Genomic DNA, 27,935 nt, shown 5'->3' on the forward strand with positions numbered 1-27,935 from the left:
ATGTTGAGATGGTGAATTGGTGGGTTTTTGTTAAATGTGAGCTAAAATCCTCACAAACTACTTCAGTCTGTGTGCATTGGATTTATTTAATACACAAGTTTCACAATTTGAGTTGAATTACTGAAATAAATGAACTTTTCCACAACATTCTGATTTATTGAGATATACCTGTACAAATTAATTAATTATAATTTTAGATCTTTACCATTTAAAACCAAAACCATCTTTGCCATTTAAAACCAAGTTTTACCTATTTGTCAGCAAGGTGTTTTTAATCATTTTAAAAAATATAATAAAATGTATATGATCATTTATTCTTTTATGTGTTTTAATAAGTACAGGTCAAAATAAATTTCATTTTTACATAAATTTATCTGCACTGAATGAAGATGGAACATAATTTCATAAATATCTCAAGATTTTATTTTCACAAAAGTTAAATTAAACAGAATCAATATTTTACTTGCATTTAATATGCTTTTTATGTATATATAATCACTTTTGTAAATTTAATTTGATGCAAGCACCAAAATGGGACACCGATCTACTAAATTAAATAATATATATTATGACACATTATGACAACAGAAGCAATCTAAGCCAACAAAAGATAAATAATATTCAAGTGCTATGACAAGTCTCAGTCAAAGGTAAATAATTATTAAATTCTGAGAAAAGATACAGCTCTAAAATTATCTGATAATCGCACACACACACATTACTGCATTATGCTTAAAATTATAACTTTAAATTTTTTACAGTAGTGCGGTTCTTCCTATATAAGAGGAGAACAAAAGATCAGGTGAATATGATCAGATATCACTAGGAACCTAAAAGAAAGCTGGATTTAAGTATACATACTTTTCACTAAAAGAAAATAAGAGACTGATACAGTAGAATTGACAGACTGGACACTGTTTTTATACAGTCTATGACTGGACACCGCCTGACACAGTCTTTAGCGACATCTTGCGGTGAACTACATATAGTGCAGTTTTCATCCAGAAGAAGGAGTTCCTGGTTCAGTCTGATGACATTATAAACTCGGCTAATTACATTTCAGCCGGATAGAGTCACTGACAATTTAATATGAGAGTAAAATAAAACATATTTGGTTACAAAATGCCTTGTGGATATGCGTTCATTGTTGCGTGAGTCATCTTAACAGCAGCGGAGTCACGTCCCTCACGTAGCGGCTGATTGAATCGGAAGTGATCTGTGTGTGAACGTGTCTTTACAGTGACGTGCAGTTAGTTCACTTGAATTACGTCCTAGTACTCTACAGAAACACCTTAACGAGCGAGGAGCTGCGTGAAGACAAGGGAAAGCTCTCACTGAACAGACCCGTTTATGACGAATTAACTTCACTAACAAACAACAATGAAATCCTTCTTCATTCTGTTGGCGCTTTTACTCTCCAGCGTCCACGTGACGAGAGCAGGATCCGCTGCACACAGGTGCTTCTGCCAGGTGAGAACAACAACCTCACTAACACTGTTACATCCTGTTAGAAACTCATTCTGATTAAATATTACAATGGTTACACTAACAAAAAAATGAGCACAGTGCGATGTTGGTTTTCATATGTCAATACCATGGTTTTAGGAATGTTTTTATGTAAATGCCATATCAAATTTAAATATGGTAATCAGTCAGATAAAGGGCTATGGTACATACTTAAAATTTTTATTTAATTTTTTATTTACGTTCGAATTTAAATTTTAGTTAAATTCTTAGTATTTGTATTGTGTGTTTTTTATTTATTTATTTATTAGTTTATCGTTTTACAATTATATCTATGTAGTTTTTTTTATTATTATTCATTTTATAAAGACAAATGCTGCCTTGGCAACTCTCTGAAATACAATAAGTTTTCATGTTTTATTTCAGTTAATGTTAAGTAACAGATTTTTATGGTTTTAGATGTCATTTTACAATAACACTTTTAAAATTGTGAATTAGTGGCCTGAAAAAAAATAAGTTTTTATAGTTAGAATATTTTTTTTCTTGCTATGCTCTACTCAAATATTTCATCAGCTATTAATATATCTCTCTGTGTGTGTAATGTGTTTAAATACTATTTTATTTTTTTGAAAAATCATATAAAGTAATCCACAAATGATGATAACGTATATAGCATTGGCAACCCTATATATTAAATTGTTATAGTATTACCATCTGAAATAATTTCATAATATCATCACAGTATTTTATTAAAAAAATTTCAAATGGTGTTCCGAGACAGATTTTTAATGTCAGTTTGCAAGTGAACATTGATACTTTTGATTGACCGAATGGTTAAATTTCGGTCATAGGTCACTGGGACTCTTGATGATTGTGCCTGTGATGTTGAGACCATCGACAGGTTCAACAACAAAGAAATCTTTCCCAAACTACAAAAACTACTAGCAACTGATTATTTCCGGTTTTATAAGGTAAGTTCATTGATGGTAATAGAGTGAAAATATCCATTTATTGTTTGTTTTTTCATTTCTAATATTCAATATTCTGCTTAGGTCAATCTGAACAACCCCTGCCCGTTCTGGACAGACCACAGTCAGTGTGGACTCAAATACTGTGCTGTGAAACCGTGCACAGACGTGAGCTTCTCAAAGTTCATCCGCTTGATTTTGTCTTGAGGAATTTTATGTGTGACTTCATAGGCTCTTTGTGTGTTTCTGTGCAGGGTGAAATTCCAGAAGGCCTTAAATCCAGCAGTTATAAGGTATTAGAAAGTCATATAGTGTATATGGCACATATTAGTGTCGCTGGGTGTTGATTATTTTCCCCCACAGTATTCAGAAGCAGCCAGTCAGGATATAGAGGAGTGTGAGAAGGCAGAGAAACTCGGAGCTGTAAATGGTTCTCTAAGGTATAACATTAAATTTTTGTGTCAGGAATACCCATAATTCTTTAGTTTTTTTACCTTGTTTGTACAAGTGCTCTCTCTTAATGTTTGGTCATGCAGTGATGAGACACGTCAGGCTCTTCAGGAGTGGAAGAAACACGATGATGAATCGGACCGTTTCTGCATGTTGGACGGTGATCATAGTTAATTCTTTTTATTTGAGGTGTCCTGGGCTGCAGACCAGTATACTTTAGTCATCCTCCACAGGCTCTGCATCATTGATTTTTTCTTCGTTTTTTAGATGAGGACTCGCCTAAATCACAGTATGTTGACCTCCTGCTCAACCCTGAGCGTTTCACCGGCTATAAAGGACCGGAGGCCTGGCGGATCTGGAACAGCATATATGAGGAGAACTGCTTCAAGTAAAGAGTCACCATCACATTTATTCTGACCAGTGTGGAAAAGTATTCAGAGACCTTCATGGGGTTGACTGTATAAAGAAATGTCTGTCAGTAAACTTATTTCATGTAAAGTTTATCACACTTTAAAATGAGTGTTAGTAGCCTCAGAATAGTTAGATAACTGTCAACAATGTCTTGTTTTTCTTCTGTTTGCGAGTATTTAGTCTATTCTGACATTTTCTTGAGCAGCAAATCAGCATATGTGACCCTTTACCACAAGAGTCAATTTTTCGAAATTGAGATTTATACATCAGCTGAAAGCTGAATAAATAAGCTTTCCACTGATGTATGATTAATTAGGATTTTGCCGAGATACAACTATTTAAAAAAAAATGAAGGTGCAAAAAAAATCTAAATACTGAGAAAATCGCTTTTGAAGTTGTCTGAATGAATTCTTAGCAATGCATATTACTAAATTAAAATTAAGTTTTATATACCTCCGGTAGGAAATTTACTAAATATCTTCATGGAACATGATCTTTACTTAATATCCTAATGATTTTTGGCATAAAAGAAAAATCGATAATTTTGACCCATACAATGTTTTTTATTTTTTTGGCTATTACCCGTATTTTCCGCTCTATAAGACGCACTGGATTATAAAACGCACCATCAATGAATTACCTATTTTAGAACTGTTTTCATATATAGGGTGCACCGGATTAATAGGGACACAGAATAGAAGATACTGCAGTCAAACTTTTGACTGGGTTTGCGTTATGCATCCACTAGATGGAGCTGTGCTAAAGGGAATGTCAGCATTTTGACAGAGCGCCTTGATCCATATATAAAGCGGAAAAAGGATTATAAGGCGCACTGTCATTTTTTTGAGAAAATTAAAGGCTTTTAAGTGCTCCTTATAGTGCGGAAAATACGGTACTAAAAATATACCCCAGTGACTTAAGACTGGTTACGTATTAGAATGATTTCTGAAGGATCATGTCACTGAAGACTGACGAAAATTCAGCTTATTCATCACAGGAATAAATTACATTTCCAAATATACTAAAACAGAAAAAAAAATGTAATAATATTTCAGTTTTTACAGAATTTTTGAGCATCATAATCTTCACACCCTAAAAACCTACCTATGATTTGCAACCTAACCTGTCTTTAATATTTTTTATTAATTATCATTGAGTGCTCATAATATTGTAACAACTTTTTTTTCTTCTTTTTCAGACCGTATTCAGTTAAACGACCACTGAATCCTTTGGCATCTTACAGCGGTGAGCGTTAGTGCTTTATGTTTTCAATTAGTTTGTTTTTAAGCTCATTGATTTTATATGTAATAGATCCATGTCATATGGTGATGCTCATGACAGATCATTTGTGATCATCTCTCTTTCTTTCCCTCCACTTTAGGAGATGATGGTAAGGTCACGCTCTTCATATCCATTTAACCAGTGATTCAATCAGCTAGAAATTGACAAGTCTGTTTCTCATTAAAGGGCAAGGCTTCTACCGCTGGCTAGAAGGTAGGTTTCAGTTTAAAGGTGCTGTGTTTTATTTGTTACTGTATATTTGAGATGACATGTCCCTCTTGTTGTTCCTCAAGGCTTGTGTGTGGAGAAGCGAGCGTTCTTCAGGCTGATCTCAGGACTGCATGCCAGTATAAACACACACCTGAGCGCCAGGTACCTACTAGACGGTAAGTCATGACAAGTTAAAAATGTAAAAATATTTAAACTTGAGAGCTTAATTGTCTGATTCGATTCGTTCGGTCAGAAAACTGGTTTGAAATGAAGTGGGGTCACAACGTCTCCGAGTTCCAGTTGAGGTTTGACGAGGAGCTGACAAAAGGGGAGGGGCCAAAGAGATTACGCAACCTCTACTTCCTGTACCTCATTGAGCTGCGTGCTCTGGCAAAAATACTGCCTTATTTTGAACGTCCTACCTTTCATCTGTACACTGGCCAACGCACTCAAGACAACGAGAACAAGAAACTGCTTCTAGAGCTCCTCCATGTGGCCAAGTAAGAGCATTGCAATGGTTGCTTATATTTTTTTTTAAAGCCATTTAGGCGTTTTTTTTTATTGTAATAATATTTCACAATCTATTATTTTTTATAGAAATTAACATATCTTTATATATTTAAAATTTGCAGATCCTTTCCATTACATTTTGATGAGACTGCTCTGTTTGCTGGAAATAACAAGGAAGCTATGAAACTGAAAGTCAGTCAACATTCCATAATGAATGTTACATAAATCCATTTTTTGTTTTAAAAGCATTAAATCGGTTGAATCTTCCCTGACCTTAGGAAGACTTCAAGCTGACTTTTAAGAACATCTCGCGCATCATGGACTGTGTTGAGTGTTTTAAATGCAGACTTTGGGGCAAATTGCAGGTAAGATGGTGAAGATCTCGACATGTGCCAAGATAATGTTGTTTGTGTTGATGTGTGACGTTCAGTGAATGTCTCTCAGACTCAGGGCTTGGGAACCGCACTGAAAATCCTGTTCTCAGAAAGGCAGATAGAGGCAATGCCCAACACAAGCAACACCAATCCATCATTTCAGCTCAGCCGGCAGGAAATAGTGTCTTTGTTCAATGCTTTTGGAAGGTATGTCGATGATCTATTTTTGTCAGGATCTCTTTAGTCGAAACGTCTGTGTTTTAACGTGTCTGGTTTTGTTTCAGGATCTCCACAAGTGTCAGAGAGCTGGAGAACTTTCGGTCGCTATTGTCAAATCTTAAACAGTGACAGTAAAAATCCCTCATTCAGCCACAGTCAAGAATCTGACATGCATAACACAACCGGACGGATTTGTTTTGGATTGTTGTTAAATTACTGTTTTCAGAATGTTTTATCCTTTAAGAATTGAGCACCTTAATCACAAATCTGTATGTTAGGGCTATATTTTGCACTATTACATAAATGTTTTTCACGTTAAATGTAAAAAACTGAATAAATCACCAAAAAATAGAACACTAGCTTCTCGGGAATTAAATGATACATAAATATACTTCAAATGGTTTACAAGAGGGACATAAACCACTTGATTTGTGTATTTTGCATATATAAAGCCAGGTTTTCATTTCATTATAGGTGTAATCTATTTTGAAAAATGAGTTAAATTAAGTGTTTTTGAATATGTGCCTCAGCACCTAGATTTTTTGAGTATATTGACTATTACGTAAAAAAAAGAGGGGGGGGGGGTAGGTATTGTTTTCAATATATTATTTAATATTGTGAATGTACTTTTTTCAGTAAGAAAAGTGTTTTCAAAAAGTGATCCTTCTTTTTTTTTTTTTTTTATTATAATGTCCTGTATTTTTTTCCCTATAAACATTCCAGATGTTTGTATTGAGTTGCAAATACACTTTGCATTCATTTTGCGACAAATGTTAAAGTATGTTTTTCACATTCCTTACATTTTTATGCATTTGTTCATTTAACATTTCAGTGCATTTGGTGTATACATTTAATCAGCAAATGCGTTCCTTAAATCTGTAGAAACACTGGAGTAAAAAAAATAAAATAATTTTTATATTTTTACTTTTGTTGCTATCTGCAATAAACTTCATTCACTTACTGTAGATTTCTTTTAATAAATCATCCAGACTCTGGTCACAACAAAACTTGTTTTTAAAACAGTGCAATAAAACTTTATTATTTTATGGTAGTGCTTGTGTACATCATTAATGAACTATGAACATGGCTAAACGAGTTACATTCATTGGCCTCAAACAAAAAACAAAGGCTTTGCTCTTTTGCGAGATTCAAGAGCTGATATGATACATTTCACAGTAACATTTTTCTGACCAGACTGACATTTATAAATTAATAAAGATAAAAAATAAAACAAACCAACCAATCCATACACAGTCCCATCCCGTCTGCGGTTTCAATCAGCATTCGATCAAATGCATAACATTTCCATCAATTAACGCTCGATCTCTCATAACTGAAAAGGTTTGCTACACATTAGCTGGCAGAAAGCAAGGATATAAGACACGAAGATGACTTAAAATGTCCAAATCAATTAAAATCATCCGCTTTTTTTTTCATACAGCATACACAAAACCCTGCAAGATGCAATTTAAAACCCATTTTAAAAATAAATCCAATAACAGAGCAGGTGCATATGGAGTTTCAATCCCACAGCTGCCCAAATATAATATTTACACCGTAACTAATGATTGCTTCAGCCAAATGATTGTTGCTATCTTGTACACAGCTCATGAACAGCAAATTAGGTGATTAAAAAAAATAAACTTTTTTTTGTTGTTGTCGCTAAAACACAAAACGATTACTTTTTATAGGGAAATGGAAAGGGCCGGTTCATTTAGGCTAGATATGGGACATCGATTGCTGACCAATCACTCTGAAATACCAATATAGAGGAATGATGATATAAAGCTTAGGAAACATCTTCAATACAAACATTAATTCTGTATGACATGTTTTTGGCTAGGAAAATCATATGATGGCACCATTTCAGGCATCACTGGAGAATGATACATCAGATTTTGACTACTGATATAAGCCCAAAATGTCCTTCAAAAGCCAATTACCAAAATATTAAAGAATGTGAGTAGTTAGTCTTCCTTGTCCCACTATCTCAGTCGGCGGTTCTGGGACTGTATGAACCGGGTGTCTTTCGGTCTTTGGGAAGCCTGGAAATGTACTACCTTGGATTTAAGCACAAACTCTTTGGCAACATAATAAAGGAATTCAAGAAAGAGTCACATGTTAACATCAGTGCACGCTGGATCCTCGTACTGACAGATCCAGAATGCTTTCACTTGATCGTCTCGGATGGACTAAGCGGTCGTGCTCTTTCTCCAAAACGATGGAATATAAAAAGCGTACTACAACTACTCCTACTGATCCACAATAAGTGCAAAAAGCACATCCCAACTCACAGAGGGGAGTCCACGTGCTGAAGGCTCGGAGGAGTTCATTGCACCAATGTTGGGTGATGGGATGGATGGTTTTCAGAAATGAGAACATCGGAACCCCCCCACCCCATCACTTTATGGTCCCTTTAAATTCCTGCCGCATCAATGTGGGCAGATAAATTGACCGAGGGGGAAGACGACCATAAGGCATTGCTCCATGTCCTTGCTGAGCCAAACCTTAGATTAGATCGTTCCACAGAAGGATCTGCTTTAGTTCTGAGGGGTGGAGTAGTGTGTCTGGGAGGTTGAGTAGTAGTTTTGGGGGGTGGAATAGTAATTGTGGTGTTGGTTGGTCTGAATGTTGCCGTATGCAAAGAGAAGAGGGGCGGTTGATGTTTGGGGACCATTCAGCAGGTGAGGGATCGCCGTCAGGCTGCCGTTCCTCTGGATCGTGCCATACCAACTTGGGCCCGTCTGCGGTGTGGACGACAGGATACTGCTGAAAAACAGAACCTCCAGGCTTAGATATTATATATAAATATATAAAAAGGATAGTTCACATAAAACATCTGTTTTTAGCTAAAGAAAAATATCATGCACGTTTTTAAAAGCATAAAGGTGAGTCAGGGCACCAGATGCACAAAAAAAAGAAACCTAAAAGTGTGACAAGTAAATCACCATGCAGTACCCAAACAAATAACTCTAATGCACTGGTCTTTTAAAATGAGTCAGTCAGAAAGTTTCAGGAAACAGCCTTGCTTGGGAGTTAAAGATTTGAATCAGACTTAGTCATTAAGAGACATTACTGATTTCAGAAGTGACTCGCTCACTTAACTGGCGTCATTTTCAGTTACACTAAAATTCGAAAGGTTTTGGGGTCAGTCATGTTTTTTTTTGTTTTTTTTAATCAATATAATTACTTTTTATTATCATCAACACTTTTTTTTTTGATTAAGCAAGGATGCCTTCAATTATTACATTTAATTTTTACAAAAGATTAAATACAAGTTGAGAATGGAAAGCTATTTAAATTATAATTCTTTTTTACAATGTCCCTATCTTTACTGTATTTTGATCAATTAAATGCAGCCTAGACTGGACATTCAAAAATATATATAGTAAAATATTAGAATAGTAATTTCCAATTTTTTTTTAATCTTTTTTTTATTTAGTAACACTAATATTAATTCTATAAAGAATCTAAAATTAGAAGTATTTTGGTTGGCTAAATCTTTCACTTCAGGGGCCAAGGGGTCTGGAATCCCACTATTAAATCATTTTAAATCAAACTATTCTTTTAAAAACGTCATAAATCTTTAACTGGAAGTAAATAACACTCCTATCTTTGAGAAGTCGGAGTAAACACTCCTGTTCTTACAAATGTGAGTACACACACCTGCATCTTTCTCCTCGGGAAGTTGTGTTTCTAGACAGATCATCATCACTATCATAGCGGCGTGGGTTGTCAAAGAAATACGCCCTGGAACTAAAGCTGTGACTGTTGATCATGCCACCCGGTGTCTGTGGAAACAAGGTATACAAAATATAAATAAAATGGTATGACTGGTCCAACACAGACAGGCAAATACGTGACTAACACAGAAGCATGGGATGTTGTTTTCAGTGGGCCAGACGTCTGAGTAATTAATTCTATCTGACAGGAAAACAACTCTCCGCTGGGGCTTAAAAAGCCGATCGCGGGCTCTCATCATTGAGTAAGTGTCCAGCTGTGATATTGACGGACATATTTAGAGGAGTGAGACAGGATTAGACTTTCACCAGGTTCTGATTGGCCCGCTGCACTCTGAAGAACACCACCACCAGACTGGTGGGCAGCAACTCCCAGAAGAACAGGATGATCCCAAAGACCACATAGGCTTCCCCATTGATCTTCTCTGCATCCGCCTGGAGACACAAACACAATGCAAGACAAATTTAACATTGAGAACTTTCTACTTCTGAGCATATTGATGTATCCGGTACACTGTAAAGGCCGATAGACCTTAGCATAGACCGTAGGGTTGTTACGGTCATCCTAAAATAATCACAAAACCTATTCGAAATGTTTTTGTAAAATAAAAGCTGAAAAACGTAATCTTTTTTGTGTGAAGTTGAAGTACAAAAAAAAAAACTATAACAGAAATAAACAAATGAAAGCTTAATAGAAGCACTTGAGAACAAAAAAACAAGATAAAAATGCCAATATTGGCTATACAATCATAACACTTTCACATATAACTTGTTACAGAGTCATCATCGTGACATTTAATTAGAGCAAGAAACAGCTGTGTCTAAATGGTGTGATTTATACACATAAATGAAGACAGCCATTAAATATTAATATTGCAATTTTAGTTTTACTTTCTTTCTTAAATATTCAATGTTTATTTTACAGTAGTAATATTTCCTATTTTGTTTAATCTTTTGTTTAGTAAATAATAATTTAAAAAATAATCATAATTATTTTATTTGTTCAATAAATTGTGCAGCCCTACAAACAAGCACAGCAAACCTGAATCTTTTAAAAATGCAATCAAATTGCAATCAGAATTTTTTAATCATGAAACATAAGCAAATCAATTTTTCCTCAAATCATGCAGCCACAGAGGAGAGTAGCCCTAACAAGTAGACATACCACCATAAAAACACAAGACACTGTGGCCTATAAATCACAAACATCATGCATACGAATATCTGCAAAAAATGCAGACAATGCAGGATGCATCAAAAAGATGTAAACAACCCAAGAATCAAATGCAATATTGAAGAATAAGCAAGACAGCCAACCGAACATATGCAGCTGAGTCAGAGGAGGCGGCAGGCCGATCAGGGGCTTTCTGTCGTCCCGTCTCAGAGGTGAACCCAAACTAGGTCACCACCAGGCAGCCAGCCAGAAATCCTTTCTGCACAGCAGCCTTGCCCGAGCTATTATATATAGCAAAACAAAGACCTTTCCCCCACAGAGCCCATATCCGTCTAAATCCCCACAAATAGATTGTTTCTGTGGACCCCTGAACAAAGCAGCATAATCCATGTTGATTTACTTTTTCTTGAATGAATGAAGCCATCAACATCTCTTTTTATAAATCAACAAAGTTCAGAAATACATGTGTAAACATGCAGCAAAAGGCATAATCTGTCATTTATTACACAGCCTTTATTATACTTTTTAATTTTACCACACTCATAACAGCTCTTGAAGGATGGCAGAGCTAAATCAGGGCACACAATAATGAGCTACTATGCAAATGAGAAGAATAAATACATAATAAGTTCATACATCTCACATAAAGGTGAAAACAGCATTGATTATTAAATCAAACAGCTGTGCCACACTAACAGCACTGAGGGTTCAATGAGGGTTTACCAGCTTTATGCTTTCAACATACACATCTCTCAAGAGTTTGGGCTCACCAAGGTTGCATTTATTACAACTGGGTAAGCTGGCAGTGGGCAGGTTTCACAAACCAATACAAAGATAGACATTCCGGCCCGGAACGTACATTTTCAAGGGAGAATAACTGACTGTAGCATTGTTTTTCAGATAAACAAGTATGTTAACTTTGCTTGTTTCTTAAATATCTATAAAAATCTTACATACTCGCACCTTTTAGCCCCGTTTACAACAAGGGCGATAACTATAAAGATAACGATAACGATAGAATGAAAAAAAAATCTTCAGACGCGTGTGCACTTAGAATAAACTGATGATACCGCCCACTGACGTGGACGCCAATATCATTATATTTAAAGTTATCTTTATAGTTATCTTTCTTGGTGTGAACGGGGTTTTAGAAATAACATTAACAAGTTATATTGAACTACCTGGTCAGACACATTGTACCAGCCATAATTAAACGAGCTGGGCCGATCTTCAGGAGAAAGAGCCACCACAACCAGGTTGTAACAGGCTCTGGAGGTGTAGAGGAGGATAACTACTGCCCCAATGGCTGTGGCCTGGCATACCGATGTCCCCTGGATCACAATCACAAAGATCACCACACTTAGACAGAATAGTAATTACTTTTCCAACACAATTCAATGCAGTTAGTTGTTATTTCACCATCAAACTGAAAATGGACGTGTTCTGAATCCCAATTTGTAAGCTCCAAGTCCAAACGTCCACTCACCTTTGACTCGAGATAGACATTAGCAGAAGACATCTTAGCGATCTTGAAGATGCAGATGGTGAGAGAGATCGCACAGAGCACAAAGAGGCTGTCGTTAACCAGCACTCGTGCCAGAACGGCATCCTTCACCTGACGCTCATCCACATCTCCCTGAACCAGCATGGCACACGTCACATTCACCACCAGGAAAAAAACACTAGCCAGCAGAAATCCTAAACGCAGGGGCACCCTATTGAGAGTTGAGAGAAAAATTATGATGCATGGGTGAATCTAGCATCTACATTTTATTATTAGATTTGAATTATTTCATTTTATCTTAACTATATATTCCTGACATGATTTTAGATATGATTCAGTGCATTTTTATAATTTTTTACTATGTCCCGTTAAATAAAATCAAGCTCTGTTATATAATACGTTATGCACAATATTTTGCTTCACTCAGAAATAGATCATATTGAATAATATGTCAAAGCTCAAAGACATTGATCTGATGAGTGCAGCCAAGCCATTGCTTAGTGCTGTCTGAGCCATGTGTCAATCCTCTCCTCTGCCCCCTTCCCCCTCCATTCCACCACAGGCCCTCCTCCCACTCAGCCTGACGGGACGGGACTGGGTGGGATTTGATCTCCAAGCTTTTCACTCCGCATCAGACTCTAATAACCTGATCAAAGCCCATATTTGTACAGATTGATGCTTTAAAAAAACAAGTCTGTATTAGCCTTTAGTCTGTAGAACTTCTTTAAAGTCTTTTGATATTTCAACCGAAACAAAAATCAAAATCTTTCTAAATTCACCCCCCAAAAAATCTCCCTCTAATGTTGTTCCAAAGCTGTATGATTTCTGTTCTGAACACAAAAGCAGATGAGTAAATGAATACTGGGGCAATCAAAAAAAAAAACTAAAAAACACTCACACACACACTCTTGATGCACTGACTTATGATTTCGGCCTTTTACTATATTGCTATAACTTCTATGGTTCTTAATTAGCATTTTGAAGCTTGACAGGCGCAGTATTCCTTGAATGTATTGAAAAGATCAGCATGAACATGTTTTAAACATGTAACAATGAAGTAAGTAAATTAAATCATTTCTTTTTTAGGTGGTATAACACTGTAAACAAAGCTTAAGAACACAACTTCATATGAAAATACCATCTAAACTTACCTAAAGACAGTCAGTTCCTCTCAGACACATTATATATAAATGCCTACTCACACATTTCAACGATTTGAATCATCACATATTTGTATCGATTTTAATCCATCTCTGAGTGTATTGTTATATATCCATACTAGACAGTAATGCAACTGACACATTTAAGGCCCAGAAAGGTAGTAAGGACATTGTTAAAATAGTCCATGTGATGTGAGCTTTTGTGCTTAAAGATAACAATAATAACGACAGCGTTCTGATGTAAGACGTACATGTGTCTATTATGGCGCAAGCCGTGATTAGAAGGAGAATTGATTTTTGATTTTTGTTTTCTTTGCACACCAAAAGTATTCTCGCATTCTGTTTGTAAAATTTCAGTTGAACCACTGATGTTACATGGACTATTTTAACGATTTCCTTACCTACACTTCTGGGACTGGGAACATTTCAGTTGCATTGCGGTCTATGTAAAGTCAGAAAGCTCTTGGATTTCATCAAAAACATCTTAATTTATGTTCTGAATATGAACGAAGGTCTTGTGGTTTTGGATCAATTTGAGGGGGAGTAGTTAAAGACAGAAATGTAATTATTGTGTGAATTAATCGTTTTAATTGATTCACAGCCCTCACAGCTAGGAAAGAAAATCTCTTACTTGTACTTGTTGAGTTCCGGGGAATATTTCGCTTTGGCTTTGAAAATCACCTGTGGAAAAGGAAATAGAAAGATTTTTATTTCTTACAAACGTGACTAAGACAAACTCTATCTCTCTAAAAAAGGTTTTCACCAGTACTATCTGTACTTCTAGCCTGCTCGAAGGGCCAAGTGATGACTAGCTTGTGCTAATGCAAAGATAAGGATGACCAGGGACTAGGCTATCTCAGTTTGTTTAAACAGAAACATCTCCTGGTTAAGCAAACAGCCCAAGAGCTCAAGAACCAGTGGGAATTATTGGTTATACCTAAGGCCTTTTGCAACTCAGTCAACTCAGGGTAAGCACAACTAAAGAAGCTTGCACAACCATCACTGATAAGCATTCATGGACCGTTTTTACTCTGACATGTAGTTCACACAAAGTCCATAACATCCATTAAAAGGTAATGTACATTTCAACGTGTTCTACCATTTAAAAATAGAGGTCAGTAAGGTTTTTAATACTTTTATTCAGAAAAGACACATTAAATTGATCAAAACATCCATTAGCAGATGATACACTGTTGCATATAAACTACCATTCAAAAGACTGATCAGTAAGTTTCGTTTTTTATGTAATTTTTTTAAAGAAAGTAATATATATATATATATATACAGTATTGTTCAAAATAATAGCAGTATAATGTGACTAACCAGAATAATCAAGGTTTTTAGTATATTTTTTATTGCTACGTGGCAAACAAGTTACCAGTAGGTTCAGTAGATTGTCAGAAAACAAACAAGACCCAGCATTCATGATATGCACGCTCTTAAGGCTGTGCAATTGGGCAATTAGTTGAAAGGGGTGTGTTCAAAAAAATAGCAGTGTCTACCTTTGACTGTACAAACTCAAAACTATTTTGTACAAACATTTTTTTTTTCTGGGATTTAGCAATCCTGTGAATCACTAAACTAATATTTAGTTGTATGACCACAGTTTTTTAAAACTGCTTGACATCTGTGTGGCATGGAGTCAACCAACTTGTGGCACCTCTCAGCTGTTATTCCACTCCATGATTCTTTAACAACATTCCACAATTCATTCACATTTCTTGGTTTTGCTTCAGAAACAGCATTTTTGATATCACCCCACAAGTTCTCAATTGGATTAAGGTCTGGAGATTGGGCTGGCCACTCCATAACATTAATTTTGTTGGTTTGGAACCAAGACTTTGCCCGTTTACTAGTGTGTTTTGGGTCATTGTCTTGTTGAAACAACCATTTCAAGGGCATGTCCTCTTCAGCATAGGGCAACATGACCTCTTCAAGTATTTTAACATATGCAAACTGATCCATGATCCCTGGTATGCGATAAATAGGCCCAACACCATAGTAGGAGAAACATGCCCATATCATGATGCTTGCACCTCCATGCTTCACTGTCTTCACTGTGTACTGTGGCTTGAATTCAGAGTTTGGGGGTCGTCTCACAAACTGCCTGTGGCCCTTGGACCCAAAAAGAACAATTTTACTCTCATCAGTCCACAAAATGTTCCTCCATTTCTCTTTAGGCCAGTTGATGTGTTCTTTGGCAAATTGTAACCTCTTCTGCACATGCCTTTTTTTTAACAGAGGGACTTTGCGGGGGATTCTTGAAAATAGATTAGCTTCACACAGACGTCTTCTAACTGTCACAGTACTTACAGGTAACTCCAGACTGTCTTTGATCATCCTGGAGGTGATCATTGGCTGAGCCTTTGCCATTCTGGTTATTCTTCTATCCATTTTGATGGTTGTCTTCCGTTTTCTTCCACGTCTCTCTGGTTTTGCTCTCCATTTTAAGGCATTGGAGATCATTTTAGCTGAACAGCCTATCATTTTTTGCACTTCTTTATAGGTTTTCCCCTCTCTAATCAACTTTTTAATCAAAGTACGCTGTTCTTCTGAACAATGTCTTGAACGACCCATTTTCCTCAGCTTTCAAATGCATGTTCAACAAGTGTTGGCTTCATCCTTAAATAGGGGCCATCTGATTCACACCTGTTTCTTCACAAAATTGATGACCTCAGTGATTGAATGCCACACTGCTATTTTTTTGAACACACCCCTTTCAACTAATTCAACTAATTGCCCAATTGCACAGCCCTAAGAGCGAGCATATCATGAATGCTGGGTCTCATTTGTTTTCTGACAATCTACTGAACCTACTGGTAACTTGTTTGCCACGTAGCAATAAAAAAATATACGAAAAACCTTGATTATTCTGGTTAGTCACATTGTACTGCTATTATTTTGAACAATACTGTATATATATATATATATATATATATATATATATATGTATTAAACTAACTAGAAAACAGTTATTTTAAACTATCTTTTTTTCATATTTTTGATCAAATAAATGCAGACTTGGTGAGCATAAGATAATTCTTTTAAAGACATTCAAAAAAAATCTTACCAACACAAACTTTTAACTGGTAGTAGTATATTATGAACACATGCATGACAACAAACTTTAAGGGTCATTCAGAAAGCCATTAAGGGTTTTCTTTTAGCTCTGTCATGTTAACCTTTGTACAATATGAACCAAAGCAGTACTGAAACAAGAACAGACCTCAACTGTAGCTTTCTGAACCTACATATTAAAAAGTTTATAGGGTCTGAATTTCACATGAAACTTGGAAAATGAAATTATATGAAGAAGGTGATTAATACATACAACTATTTAAAACATTTAGAGAGTCAAGATGTTATATGCACATCATTCATTCATTCAAGTCTAGCCCTTTAGTTTTTTTCCCATCATGACAATTCATGAATCACAATCAAACACAAAATATGGTAACAAGTACCCTGTGCAAAACTAGTCAAGTAGGCCTAGCATTTGAAATATTTAAATATAGTTTCTCATTAAACTCTTTAACATCTTATTCATTCACAATTAGTTTTAAATCATTAAATCACACAACACTATGCCGAAGTTGGTGTCCTGTGCACTTCTGTAACTTACAAACTACAGTACCTACTGAAAATCTTGTCATAACAAAATGATTGGAATTTATTTACCATGATGAAATTGGACAGAAAACAGTGAAATGTGTTTTGAACCTGATGTGTTATGAACTTGTAAAGAGCACGGTGAAAACACATTTCCAATAAGGCAAGGGAATTTACTAAGTTCTTCATTTAAGAAACAATAATGAAAAGTCACACGTCATGTCTACATTCCTGATCGCACACATGCAGGATCCTAGGACTGTTCTTCTCTAGGTACATTGGCTGATGACATGCAATGAGACACTCAAAGATTGTAATCCACAATGAGAAGGTCAGAAAAAAAAAAATCACTGAATCAAGTGATCTCTGTAAACAGGATTATGACAAACCTGCAGGAGTTACAGGAAAAACTGTTGGTTTTTAAAGTATGTCTGTGTAATTGAACAAGCATTTGTTTAGAAGTAACAAGAAGGCTCAGATGGGAAACAGCTAAACACACCAGGAGAGTGTGGACAGTCACTAACTGGAGTACACCTGTCTGTAAAGCTGCGCTTGACAGCCATCAGTGGCACATGTGCACACTGAGAACAGATGCCATGTTGTTAGGGCAGAGCATATGAGGTGACTTGGAACTGAATTGGAAGGTTGCATAAAAAATTTATTAACTTCCTTGATGAATTCACGGTGACCTTAATTTCAATCATTACGTGAATAAAAATGTACTAATATAATTTAGCAACTGTTTAGTTGTAAAATGAAAATGAGTACACAGTATTTCTTTACTCTTTCAAAATAAAAGCACTATGCAGACGCACGCTAATGCTCACATTATCCACTCTCTAGCTTAAAAAATTTCATATAAAAATCATCATGGTTTTGACATGATCAACATAGTTGAACAATATAGATTTCTATTCAGTTTTCAGCAACATGCTAATTCATTGCTAATGGTAAGTCTAGCCAAAATACAATAAAAAAGTGATAGTGTGAAATATAATTTTAATCAAAGAAAAATATTTGAAAATTTAATTTATTCCTGTGATACAAAGATGAATTTTAGATTAATAAAAGTATTAATTCATAAGTAACAACAGCCTTGTTTAATTTTAAGGAATAAAGAGGGTGGACAATTATCACAATATTTAGGTGAACTATTCATTTATCATTATTACTAGTTTTCTGAGAAGACTTCAAATGCTAAAAGTGCAAAATACATCTATTTTAACAAAAGAAACCAGCAATGATAAAAAGGTGCAGCAGTCAATACTTGTGTTGTGAATTGCGTGTGTTCATGTGTGCCAACCTCATGTGTCTCCCTGACAGCAGACGCACCGCAGACTCCACCGGGACATGGCACAGCATGATTCAGATTCAAACAGAAGAAAGGATCCAAAAATAAACATGGCAAACTGCACCTCGCGTTTGTCATCTCACGAGAGAGAGGTAGGCTCTAGGGACCCGTGTCGCCCCGAGCACTGTGCTTTCACTGAGAAAAGGCAGCGTTAAAAGCTCCTTTCTATCTGCTCTCCGCTCCCCAGCCCAAATCACATGGCTTTACAGGAAAAAACTATTCAACACAGGCACTGCCTGCTAGCAGATATTAAAGATATTACAAATGTTGTTTGTCACAAGGTGTAGAAAGGTACAGATCAGATATGAAAAAAAGCTAAGAAAAATAACTGGAATTTTTTTTTTTGCTCACTGCAAAACAATTCCAGAATGCTATGATATTAAAAGCATTTTTAGTGATATTATAGACATAAGGCCAATTTTCAATGTAAAGATATTTGTTAATAATTTTTTTGTTTGCTCGCTCAAAAAAAAAAAAAAAAAAGTGAAAAGTTCAGTTACTTTTAAATGGAATTGAAAAATAAATACGGATAGGCCTGGATTCTGAGGGAGGACAGACATGTTTTGGTTGGGATAAAATGTAAACTCATGACTTTTATAAGCACTCAGCTCACACATAAATGCCAGCTACTTTTGGGGCAGTCATAGAAAAGGACGGAAAAAAAAAGAGAAGCAGACAGCATTCTTTCAGAGGGGTTATATGCAAGCCCTTTTTGTGACCCATATGCGGATATTGGTCTCAGTTCCTTAAATGTATTTTTACCATGAGATGTCCATATCACACAGAGTCATGCTTTTGAAAATGTATAACGCTGCGGTTCGGTGTCATGAGACTTTGTGAGACTAAGCTTCTTCCTCTTTTACTGATGGTGTGAAATGTTACTGCTATTCATGACATTCAAACTCATGCAAGACATTATTCCACTATTAAGCAAACTTTTTGTGATGTACACCGTCCACTCATTACTTTACTATTATAAAATATTACAGCCATAAAACCATTGTGGTTTTCTTGCGAATCTTATATATTTTTTAAACAATTGTCTAAAACAGCTTTAAAAAAATAAATATTAATGTCGTCTTTTTAATTTATAATTTGTAATATTTATTTTTGAGTTGTTATATTTTTGTAAAGAACCAGAGATATGGCTCTAGTGCATATGACTGATTCTCCAAACCAAAAAGAATGAAAGCCTTCATCTGAACGGACAACTGAGGCCTTCTGACGCGTTTCAATGGCTGAACTCATCATTTCCTGTTTTCCTCCTTGGTTATCAGAAGACAAGCCAGCAAACACACTCTCTCCCCTTCAATGTGTCATTATAAAGATGCCCTGGGGAGATTTAAAACCAATGATTCATCTACCTACACTGGGAAACAAAACCGGAACGAATCCCTCGGGTCTGTCTAATTCTTGTTTTTGTGCAAGATCATGTTTGAGAGCCTCACTGAACCTGTATCCTGTGTGAAGTCAAACCAGAAAATAGGCCAACAAACTCAGACTAACTGGGATGGTTAAGAGCCAAACTATTCCATACAGTTTCAACAATTTCCGAAAGTCAGGCTGGAAGTGTTTTAATCTATCAAGGAAACAGTGGGTTTCTACTACACGGAGAGCTTTCGACAAAAAAAAAAAAAAAAGAAATTCAGAAGCTTTATTTGAGACATATAACAATAAGTAAACTTTCTGCACTCAAAGTTCTGTCTAATTTCTATGGAAACACAAGAAAAAAAACTAAAAACAAACAATGATCTGTTAAATCATAATTATATATATATATATATATATATATATATATATATATATAATTAAATTCTGAGTTAGTCATCATTACAAGATAAAAAGATAAATTGACAAAATCATGAGATACTAAATCATAGTTATAAAATAAAAGGTGAAATTGACAAATATGAAATTATGAGATTGTAATAATTATCACCAAAAAAATTACTAAAAAATAAATTATGAGGTAGTCATCAATGAGATAAAAAAAAGCTAAATTGGCAAAGAGGCAAAATTATGAGATACTAAGTCATAATTATGAAATGAAGTCAAAATGAATACAAAATGATTTAATTATAAGGTATTCATCAATGAGATAAAAAAGCTAAATTGGAAAAAAGGCCAAATTATGAGACACTAAGTCATAATTATATGAAAAATCAAAAGTAAATCCAAAAGTCATACAAAGTCAAAATTATGACAAAAAGTTGAAATTATGAGTTAGTAATTATTGACAAAAATCATTATTAAAAAAGATAAAATTATGAGTTAGTCATCGTTATGAGATAAGTCACTGTCATCAAGTCAAAATTAATAAAAAAATATAAAATAATGACATACTGATAGGGCTGCGCTGATCACGATCGGCCGATCGTTATGCGCATCTCGTTAGTAAAGCCGGTTCTGTAATCAGCGGTAAATTCCATCAGTGATTTCACATAGAGCAGCTGTTACTACACAGAGCCATTGTTAACTGAGAAGTTGCGCAAATCCACGTTCATTTTCAGCGTTTATTTGCGCAGCTTCTCAGTTAACAACAGCTCTGTGTAGTAACAGCTGCTCTCTGAAATCACGCACCAGATGGAATTTACCGTTGATTAGAGGAACCGGCTTTACTAACGAGATGCGCATAACAATCGGCCAATCGTGATCGGCGCAGCCCTAGATACTGAGTCATAGATAAATGGTGAAATTAACAAAATATGAAATTATGAGATGGTCATAAGAAAAAGTAAAAATTATCACAAAAAGATAAAATTATGAGATATTAATTTAAAAAAAATTATTGTGTCAGACATGGGCTTCTATATATTTTGGCTTAAGGCATGTACAACAAAACTGTAGCTGAAAACTTTAAGTGTCATATAGTCTTTACATGGAAGCAAGCCTCGCTAACGTCATGATACTCAGGACAACAGGAGAGCAACACAACAAAGATGAACAGTTTTCAGGTCAAGGAACGCCAACTTCATGCCCACACTGCAGGCTTTAACTCCCACACAATACCACAATAAAAACAGCACCAAAACACTGACCTATTGTATGATTGATACTTTTAAGCCCAGGTAATAAAATAAAAGCAATCAATAGCTTTTGTCAACCATCTTAAAGAAACCTGCTTAGCAACCCTTGGCACAATCATTCCCAGTCCACTATCTAGCCTACTTTATTCGGATTAGCTTGCTGTCATTCAAGCGGGCAAGTGTGTGTTTGGGGAGCGGAAATGATTTCTTCACAAAGCCCATGCCAAATGAGTCAAACCTTCATGTCCACGTAACAAATGCCTGTATAAGGTCTGGAGCCAGCAAACAGAAACCTCCACAAAAATATGAACAGGCTGACAGTGTGAAAAGATGTGCTGTGGTAACTGAAATCATAAGGGTTACACTATCACGTGATGCTACAAGCTTTGTCAACATACAGCGGAAAAAAGACACTAGATAACGTGACAGTAGATAAACAGCATACTTACTAGACCACGTGAAATCAAAACAGGAGCTTTTGGTCCTTGAATACAATTTAGGCTATTTATTATGATAATGTATTTTTTACATTTTAAGTTTTATTACATTTTTATTAAATCAAAAATGTTTAAATGTATTTTATATTTTATTCATTTAGTAGACCCTGTTTTATTCAGAATGTATCAATTAAATTGATCAATTGATCAGTAAACACTTTTAAGTTGTTTCAAAAAGATTATTTCAAATGTTCACAAAAATATACAAAGCAGCACAATCAATAAAGTGATTTGAGAACCAAATCAGCATATATCAGCATCCATAACTGATTACTGAAAGATCATGTGACATTAAATTGCATTTTAAATAAAAAAAATTTAATACATTTACATATCTTAAAAATATAAAAATAGCAAACTTCACAATAAACGTATTTATATGCTTAGATATTTACTGTTATTTATTCATAAAATAAATGTAGCCTTGGTGAACATAAGAGGCTTCTTAAAAAAAAAAAAAAACTTCTTACATACTCTGACCATAATAATAATAATAATAATACATAATTTAGATAGTCTTAAAGGTACAATAGCAAAAATTATCTGTTCAGTTCTAAAGAAAATTAGGGTGGTAAATGGTCATGCAAAAAATGTTAACTAGTCAAGGTGTCTTGCACCGAAAAATAACAAGTGGGCATCAGAAAAAAACACTGCAAAAAAGAATACAACATGGCCCCTTTAAAATAGCGACATAGGAGTCAAATTCATCCCACAACAACTGTATTTACCAGGAACAAACCAACGGCTAATTTTTTTTCCTTCAATGCTTTTGTGGACCGTCCTCGTTACCCACTTCTTCCATTTACATGACAAGCAGGTCTACAGTACCTAGAGATTACTGCCAAAGGAACGGTGGCCTAGTTACAGTTTAACAACAGCCGTCCCGAACCTCTCCTGACACAACAGCACAACTGTTAAAATCATTAGCCCAAAACAAATTCCAACCTAAACTTCTCTAAGTCAGCTGTCAAAGGGCGAAATGTGATTCACTGCAGTCAAGACTCAAGACCAGCCAATGAACACATCAAACAGGTGCCCAAGTTTGTTAAACAAATTAGACAGCACTTTTCTGTTACTGATCCCGATCATGTGACTTGGCCCCAAATAGGAGTTAACAAAAGCAATGGAGGAGTGTAAACAGCAGAGAGGAACGTGTTCATCTAATGCCATAATGATCTAGACCAAACTTGCATATCTATGGATGGTTTACAAGGACAAAGAGGGTGAGTGTGGAATAAGAAAACAACATTCCAGTAAGCTGTAATGGAGCTGCGTGGGGGTGATGCCTCCGTTTGGCTGGCCATTATAAAGATTCCCTGGCAAATTGAATTAATAAGACTCTCCCGGCTGATACGATTGAAGAAACAAGCCATGACTCTGAGGTTTGACATGCTAAATGTGAAGAAATGTCATGCTCAGTGACTTTTATGGTCAAGAGATGACAGATATTGAGTTAGCAATGACATTAGCAACATCAAGGAGACAAGGACATGTCATTCTTTGAAAACTATATTAAATAATAGAAAACATTTGATTAATAAGTGAACTTACGCAACCTTGTTACTACATAACTACTTTTGTGGGGGAGGGGGGTAAATCTATATACCCTTATTAATGGAATGGTCTGCATTCAAAATAAGTTAAGCTCTATTGAAAGCACAGTTTGGATTTGTCATCTAGTTTGTAAAAAAATAAGCAAAACATTAATGCACTTATGATGAATAACTATGATGTAATGAAATGTTCATAAATAAACATTAAAATGCAGGGTTTCATGGAAGCATAGCTACTTGTCCTTAAGCATGATACACTACTGTTTGAATGTCAGTGATTATTATTCATATGTTTCTACTATTTCACAAAAATATTAAAGCAGCACAACAATTTTCAACACTGGCAATAAGAAACTGAGCACCGAATCTGTATATTAAAATGACTAGCTTTGCTTCACAGGGATAAATGACATTTTAAATTGTAATAATGTTTCAAAATATTATTGTTCTAGTCTATTTTGATCAGCCATGGTGAGTATAAAAGACTTTCTAAAACATTTTGACACGTACAAAATGGTCAAACTCCTGTCCTGACCATGCAGAACTGATAAGATGCAACTTTTGTATGAGATGCAGGACTTTTGGTAATGGTATTGGATTTCTTGTAAACTGAGGGACGAGTCAAATTCTTGTATTACATAACTGACAGCATGCCACTGATGTCATTAAATATTTTTCTATGTTTTGAACCTGGAACATTCTTTTATAAATGTGAAATGATGATAAAATGGTTTAAAATGACATGCAGACAGCACCTAAAAAAAAACTGCCGACAATGAGCCACCAACTGCACTAACAGCAGAAATCATACAAGAGTGAAAAATGGCCCATCTTTTTGCTTTGCAGGGCTTTGCTGATGAGGTCTCATGTGACACATTACACACACATCCCTACATGCAGAAATCACACGTGTGATTCATGGGGGAGTTCTGCTTCACATAAACAGTTGGTGTTCACAATACACACACCTTTAATGTGTTTCCTTCACGCACAAGAGTTGCTGAAAGTGTAATTTGAAAAAATAATTGGTCATCACTTTGGTGCTACCTCAGGGAACAGGAAGACGGAGGAAGAACAGATATGAAGACTATAAAATACGACTCAACACTTGCAAAGTATAAAATGCATTATTTACAGTGTTGCATTTTCATTTCCCTAAAGAGACAAATTTTCTGGCTGTAAAAACAACAGCAGACATTTTGAGTTCCACCATGCATGTTTTTACATTTGACAAATGAAAGATATAAATATAATTATTTTTATTAACTTATTATATAACTTTATAGACTTATAAAAACGCATACATAGGACATAAAAAATATATTTTAGTATATTAAAAAAAAAAAAAAAAAAAAAAAAAAAAAATATATATATATATATATATATATATATATATATATATATATATATATATGTGTGTGTGTGTGTGTGTGTGTGTGTGTGTGTGTTTGTGATTTTATATATAATTTAATAATTGTTATATATTTATATTACATTTAAATGCATATATATTTTATAATACATATCTAAAACGTAAGTAAATATTGAAAAAAATATATTATATAGCAATATTAAAATTACAAATCACATTAATTAAGATTATCAAATATGATATTTGTTTGTAGACTTGTGTAAAATGTTTACAGCAGAGATGTATATTGTACATAATGCTGCTTTTCCTTTTCAAACTAGCTACAAACCAGCTGATTCGATCTTCCTTTACAACACAGTTAACCAGTTTCTGCAGCAACTAGCAAGAAACATCTATCGCTGCATCCAATTACAAGGAAAATGAATGTGCGGAGTTAAAATAGTGGTCATTACTGAGTGGACAGAGCACTAGATCGCAGCACGGCGTTCATGGCCACACAAATGACTCATTCGAGTACAGTACCCCACCGATGTGATCTTGTTTTCGGCTGACATTTCGGAGTCGGGGTGCTCGGCATCTTTGTCTGTTCTCAGAACAGAATGCTGCACACCCCTTTTGTTGTGCCTGGAATAGTACAGGATTGAGCAGGGTGATGTAATGCTCTTGCAGCAGGTGCCTCTGATTGGCTCGCACCTCCAAATGCCAACTTGTGCTGTTCAGGCAGTGTCGGTACGATGCCCACATCTCAAATAGCTCCCGAGGAATACGCACAAACAAAGGCCAGCTATCCCGAGCAACCCTCTGCAACTTAACGTGGGTGTAAGGGGAAAGGCTGCAGACAGGCACAAACGGTGGTTGCATAAAACAAAGCTGTCAATAAATTTAACAGGACTGCAGGGCCTGTCAGTCAGGTTTGATTGTGCCACGGCTCTATGTGCTGACTACGGATGAAATAAAATGCAATATAAGCAAGGTTAGATTAATATCAAAGCCAGGGTTATGTCGGACAGAACAGAAAGATCACATTTGTTGAGTTTGGGACATGAATTATAAGATTAAATTAAATTACAATTTGAATATAAGTACATATACAAATCACATAGAAGATTTTAGAGCTTTAGTATAATGCGATTTAAATGTTGCATTTGTGTTTATGAGTTTGGCAGACATTTTTGGTCTACAGTGACTTACAATTCTCCAAAAAGCACCATTAAAGTAACGTAATTACATTAAAGTAATTATGTTACTTTAATGGTGCTTTATGGAGCATGACAGAACAGCCCTTGGTCACTATTCACTTTTTGTCTGTATGGAAAAGAGCAGCGTGGACATACTTCCAAACATCTCTTTTTGTGGTCTACCATACAGAATAAAGAAAATCAAACAGCTTTGTTTGGACTGACATGGACATGCATAAATAAAGACAATAATGTCATTTTTGTGAACTAAGTAGCTGTTTCTTTTCTAGTAATGGTATAAGGGCCTGTAATGTTCTGTTCTCCAGTGCACAAAGTTTTGGAGACGAGATTAACAATTTTTCATCCCCTGCATGATGAAGTTTTGCATTCACAGACGGCCAAGACTTTACAAAGGGTGGAAGGATGGACCAAAAGTGGCAATAATAGATCTCATTCAGACTGTCCTGTGAACTGCACTGTTGTGGTCGAGCAGTGGGACTTGAACAGAAACTGATGACCTCCAGCTGTGCTCTTGTCCCAGTATCATGAACATGATGAATGTCTCTAAATGTCTTAAACAACATAATCTGCCTGTATGACAGAACGACGATGCTTTTATTCTCAATAACAGCATGAAGCTCCAAGTCAAGTCATATCAAGTAAACACATTTGGTGGGAGGGACCCACTTAGATGTGAGCTGCATAGAAATGAAACTCTGACTAAATGCAAAATTATTCATATTCTCTCAAAATAAAAAATTACATTGATTTTTTCTGTCAATTAGACCACCCACCACCATAAAGACGCATTTTGAAACAAAAACTAATTGGGTAAAAGGAAAAGTGGGACTTACCTGAGCAAAATAAAGGTTGAGCAGACACAGGGTGAAGAACTGGAGGCAGGCTGGAAAACAATACAGGAGCCAGAACAGCAAAGGCTGGAGCTGGTTTGCTTGAACAACATTTTTAAAGTAGAAAGAGAAAAGAGTCGTCCTCAAAGCTGACCAGAGCAAACATAGAAAGAGAAAAACACTCTGGTAGCTGAAGCGTTTGTGTCCGTAGTGCAGAATCAACCAGAGCTGCAGGTAAACAAACACGAAGAGCAGCGAATACAAAACCGTGTAGAGAACCGTGAGACCGAGCTGCACGGACGGGAGAAGAGCAGCCTGGATCAGTTCGGAGGAGGATGAGGAGGATGAGTCTGTCCAAACAATGACACTGACCTGGTTTTCTAGTAAAAACAACATATCGACGGGATGCTTGCTATTACGTCGATTTATCCAGAACGCTCTACAGTTTTCCTTTCCCATGAAACTTTTCATGCAGACGTTCTGAAATTAGGAGAAACTGAATAACGTCAAACTTAAATACAAATGACATATGAGCTGAAAACGAAAAACTGCCCTAAGTTGTTGTCGTATGGAATAAACTCTAAAGAAAATTCTCGGATGTTTATAAGCACGTTGTGGAAAAACAAACAATAAAAAAATAAGAAACTGTAGAAACCCCCAATCTGTGCAAGGCAGCTCCCTCCGAGCTAAGAAAAACCAACTCTAGCGCTAGAAAATAATAAGGCGATCAGCTGGCTAGCGTTCCTGCCCTTGCCCCGCCTACCGACCAATGGGAAAAGGCTAGAATCTGACACGGTTCTGTCGCCATGTTGGCTCTCGGTTGAATAGAGCAATTTACATTGCCGCCTACTTTTTTTTGAGAAACCAATCATTTGTCTTTTGAGTGTCCTGCCTCTGGATCTATACGTTTGTTTTTTATTTCCAGTGTATCGGCATTGTTGTTTTTAAATAATGCTTGTACGTTTGCGTATGTTGTTTTGGTGAGCTTGCTGTGGTTACATGTGTAATATTTTATTTTAATAGCTAACATAAC

General features: G+C 35.6%; 2 protein-coding genes across 3 annotated transcripts; one reads left to right on the forward strand and one right to left on the reverse strand.

Moving 5' to 3' along the window:
- The first annotated feature begins 1,058 nt into the window (after positions 1-1,058).
- ero1a (endoplasmic reticulum oxidoreductase 1 alpha) lies at positions 1,059-6,938 on the forward strand. The gene is made up of 16 exons (XM_052580123.1): positions 1,059-1,470; positions 2,316-2,435; positions 2,517-2,600; positions 2,687-2,725; positions 2,796-2,872; positions 2,969-3,042; positions 3,150-3,270; positions 4,492-4,544; positions 4,675-4,688; positions 4,733-4,787; positions 4,868-4,960; positions 5,038-5,284; positions 5,417-5,486; positions 5,573-5,659; positions 5,739-5,875; positions 5,953-6,938. The coding sequence occupies exons 1-16, from the start codon at positions 1,381-1,383 to the stop codon at positions 6,014-6,016; spliced, it is 1,425 nt and encodes a 474-aa protein (XP_052436083.1). The 5' UTR covers positions 1,059-1,380; the 3' UTR covers positions 6,017-6,938.
- Positions 6,896-27,607, reverse strand: gpr137c (G protein-coupled receptor 137c). Of its 2 annotated transcripts, none has more exons than XM_052580482.1 (7): positions 26,906-27,607; positions 14,097-14,146; positions 12,288-12,516; positions 11,983-12,132; positions 9,937-10,062; positions 9,554-9,678; positions 6,896-8,653 (listed from the first exon to the last, which is right to left on the reverse strand). In XM_052580482.1, exons 1-7 carry the CDS (start codon positions 27,371-27,373, stop codon positions 8,428-8,430), a joined length of 1,374 nt encoding a protein of 457 aa, XP_052436442.1. In that variant the 5' UTR covers positions 27,374-27,607; the 3' UTR covers positions 6,896-8,427. The 2 variants fall into 2 exon arrangements, with proteins under 2 accessions (XP_052436442.1, XP_052436443.1); XM_052580483.1 differs by having other exon boundaries at positions 6,896-8,656; positions 26,906-27,606.
- Between the last annotated feature and the right edge of the window lie 328 nt (positions 27,608-27,935).

Source organism: Carassius gibelio, chromosome B17 (assembly GCF_023724105.1).
Source record: "Carassius gibelio isolate Cgi1373 ecotype wild population from Czech Republic chromosome B17, carGib1.2-hapl.c, whole genome shotgun sequence".
Classification (NCBI taxonomy): Eukaryota; Metazoa; Chordata; class Actinopteri; order Cypriniformes; family Cyprinidae; genus Carassius; species Carassius gibelio.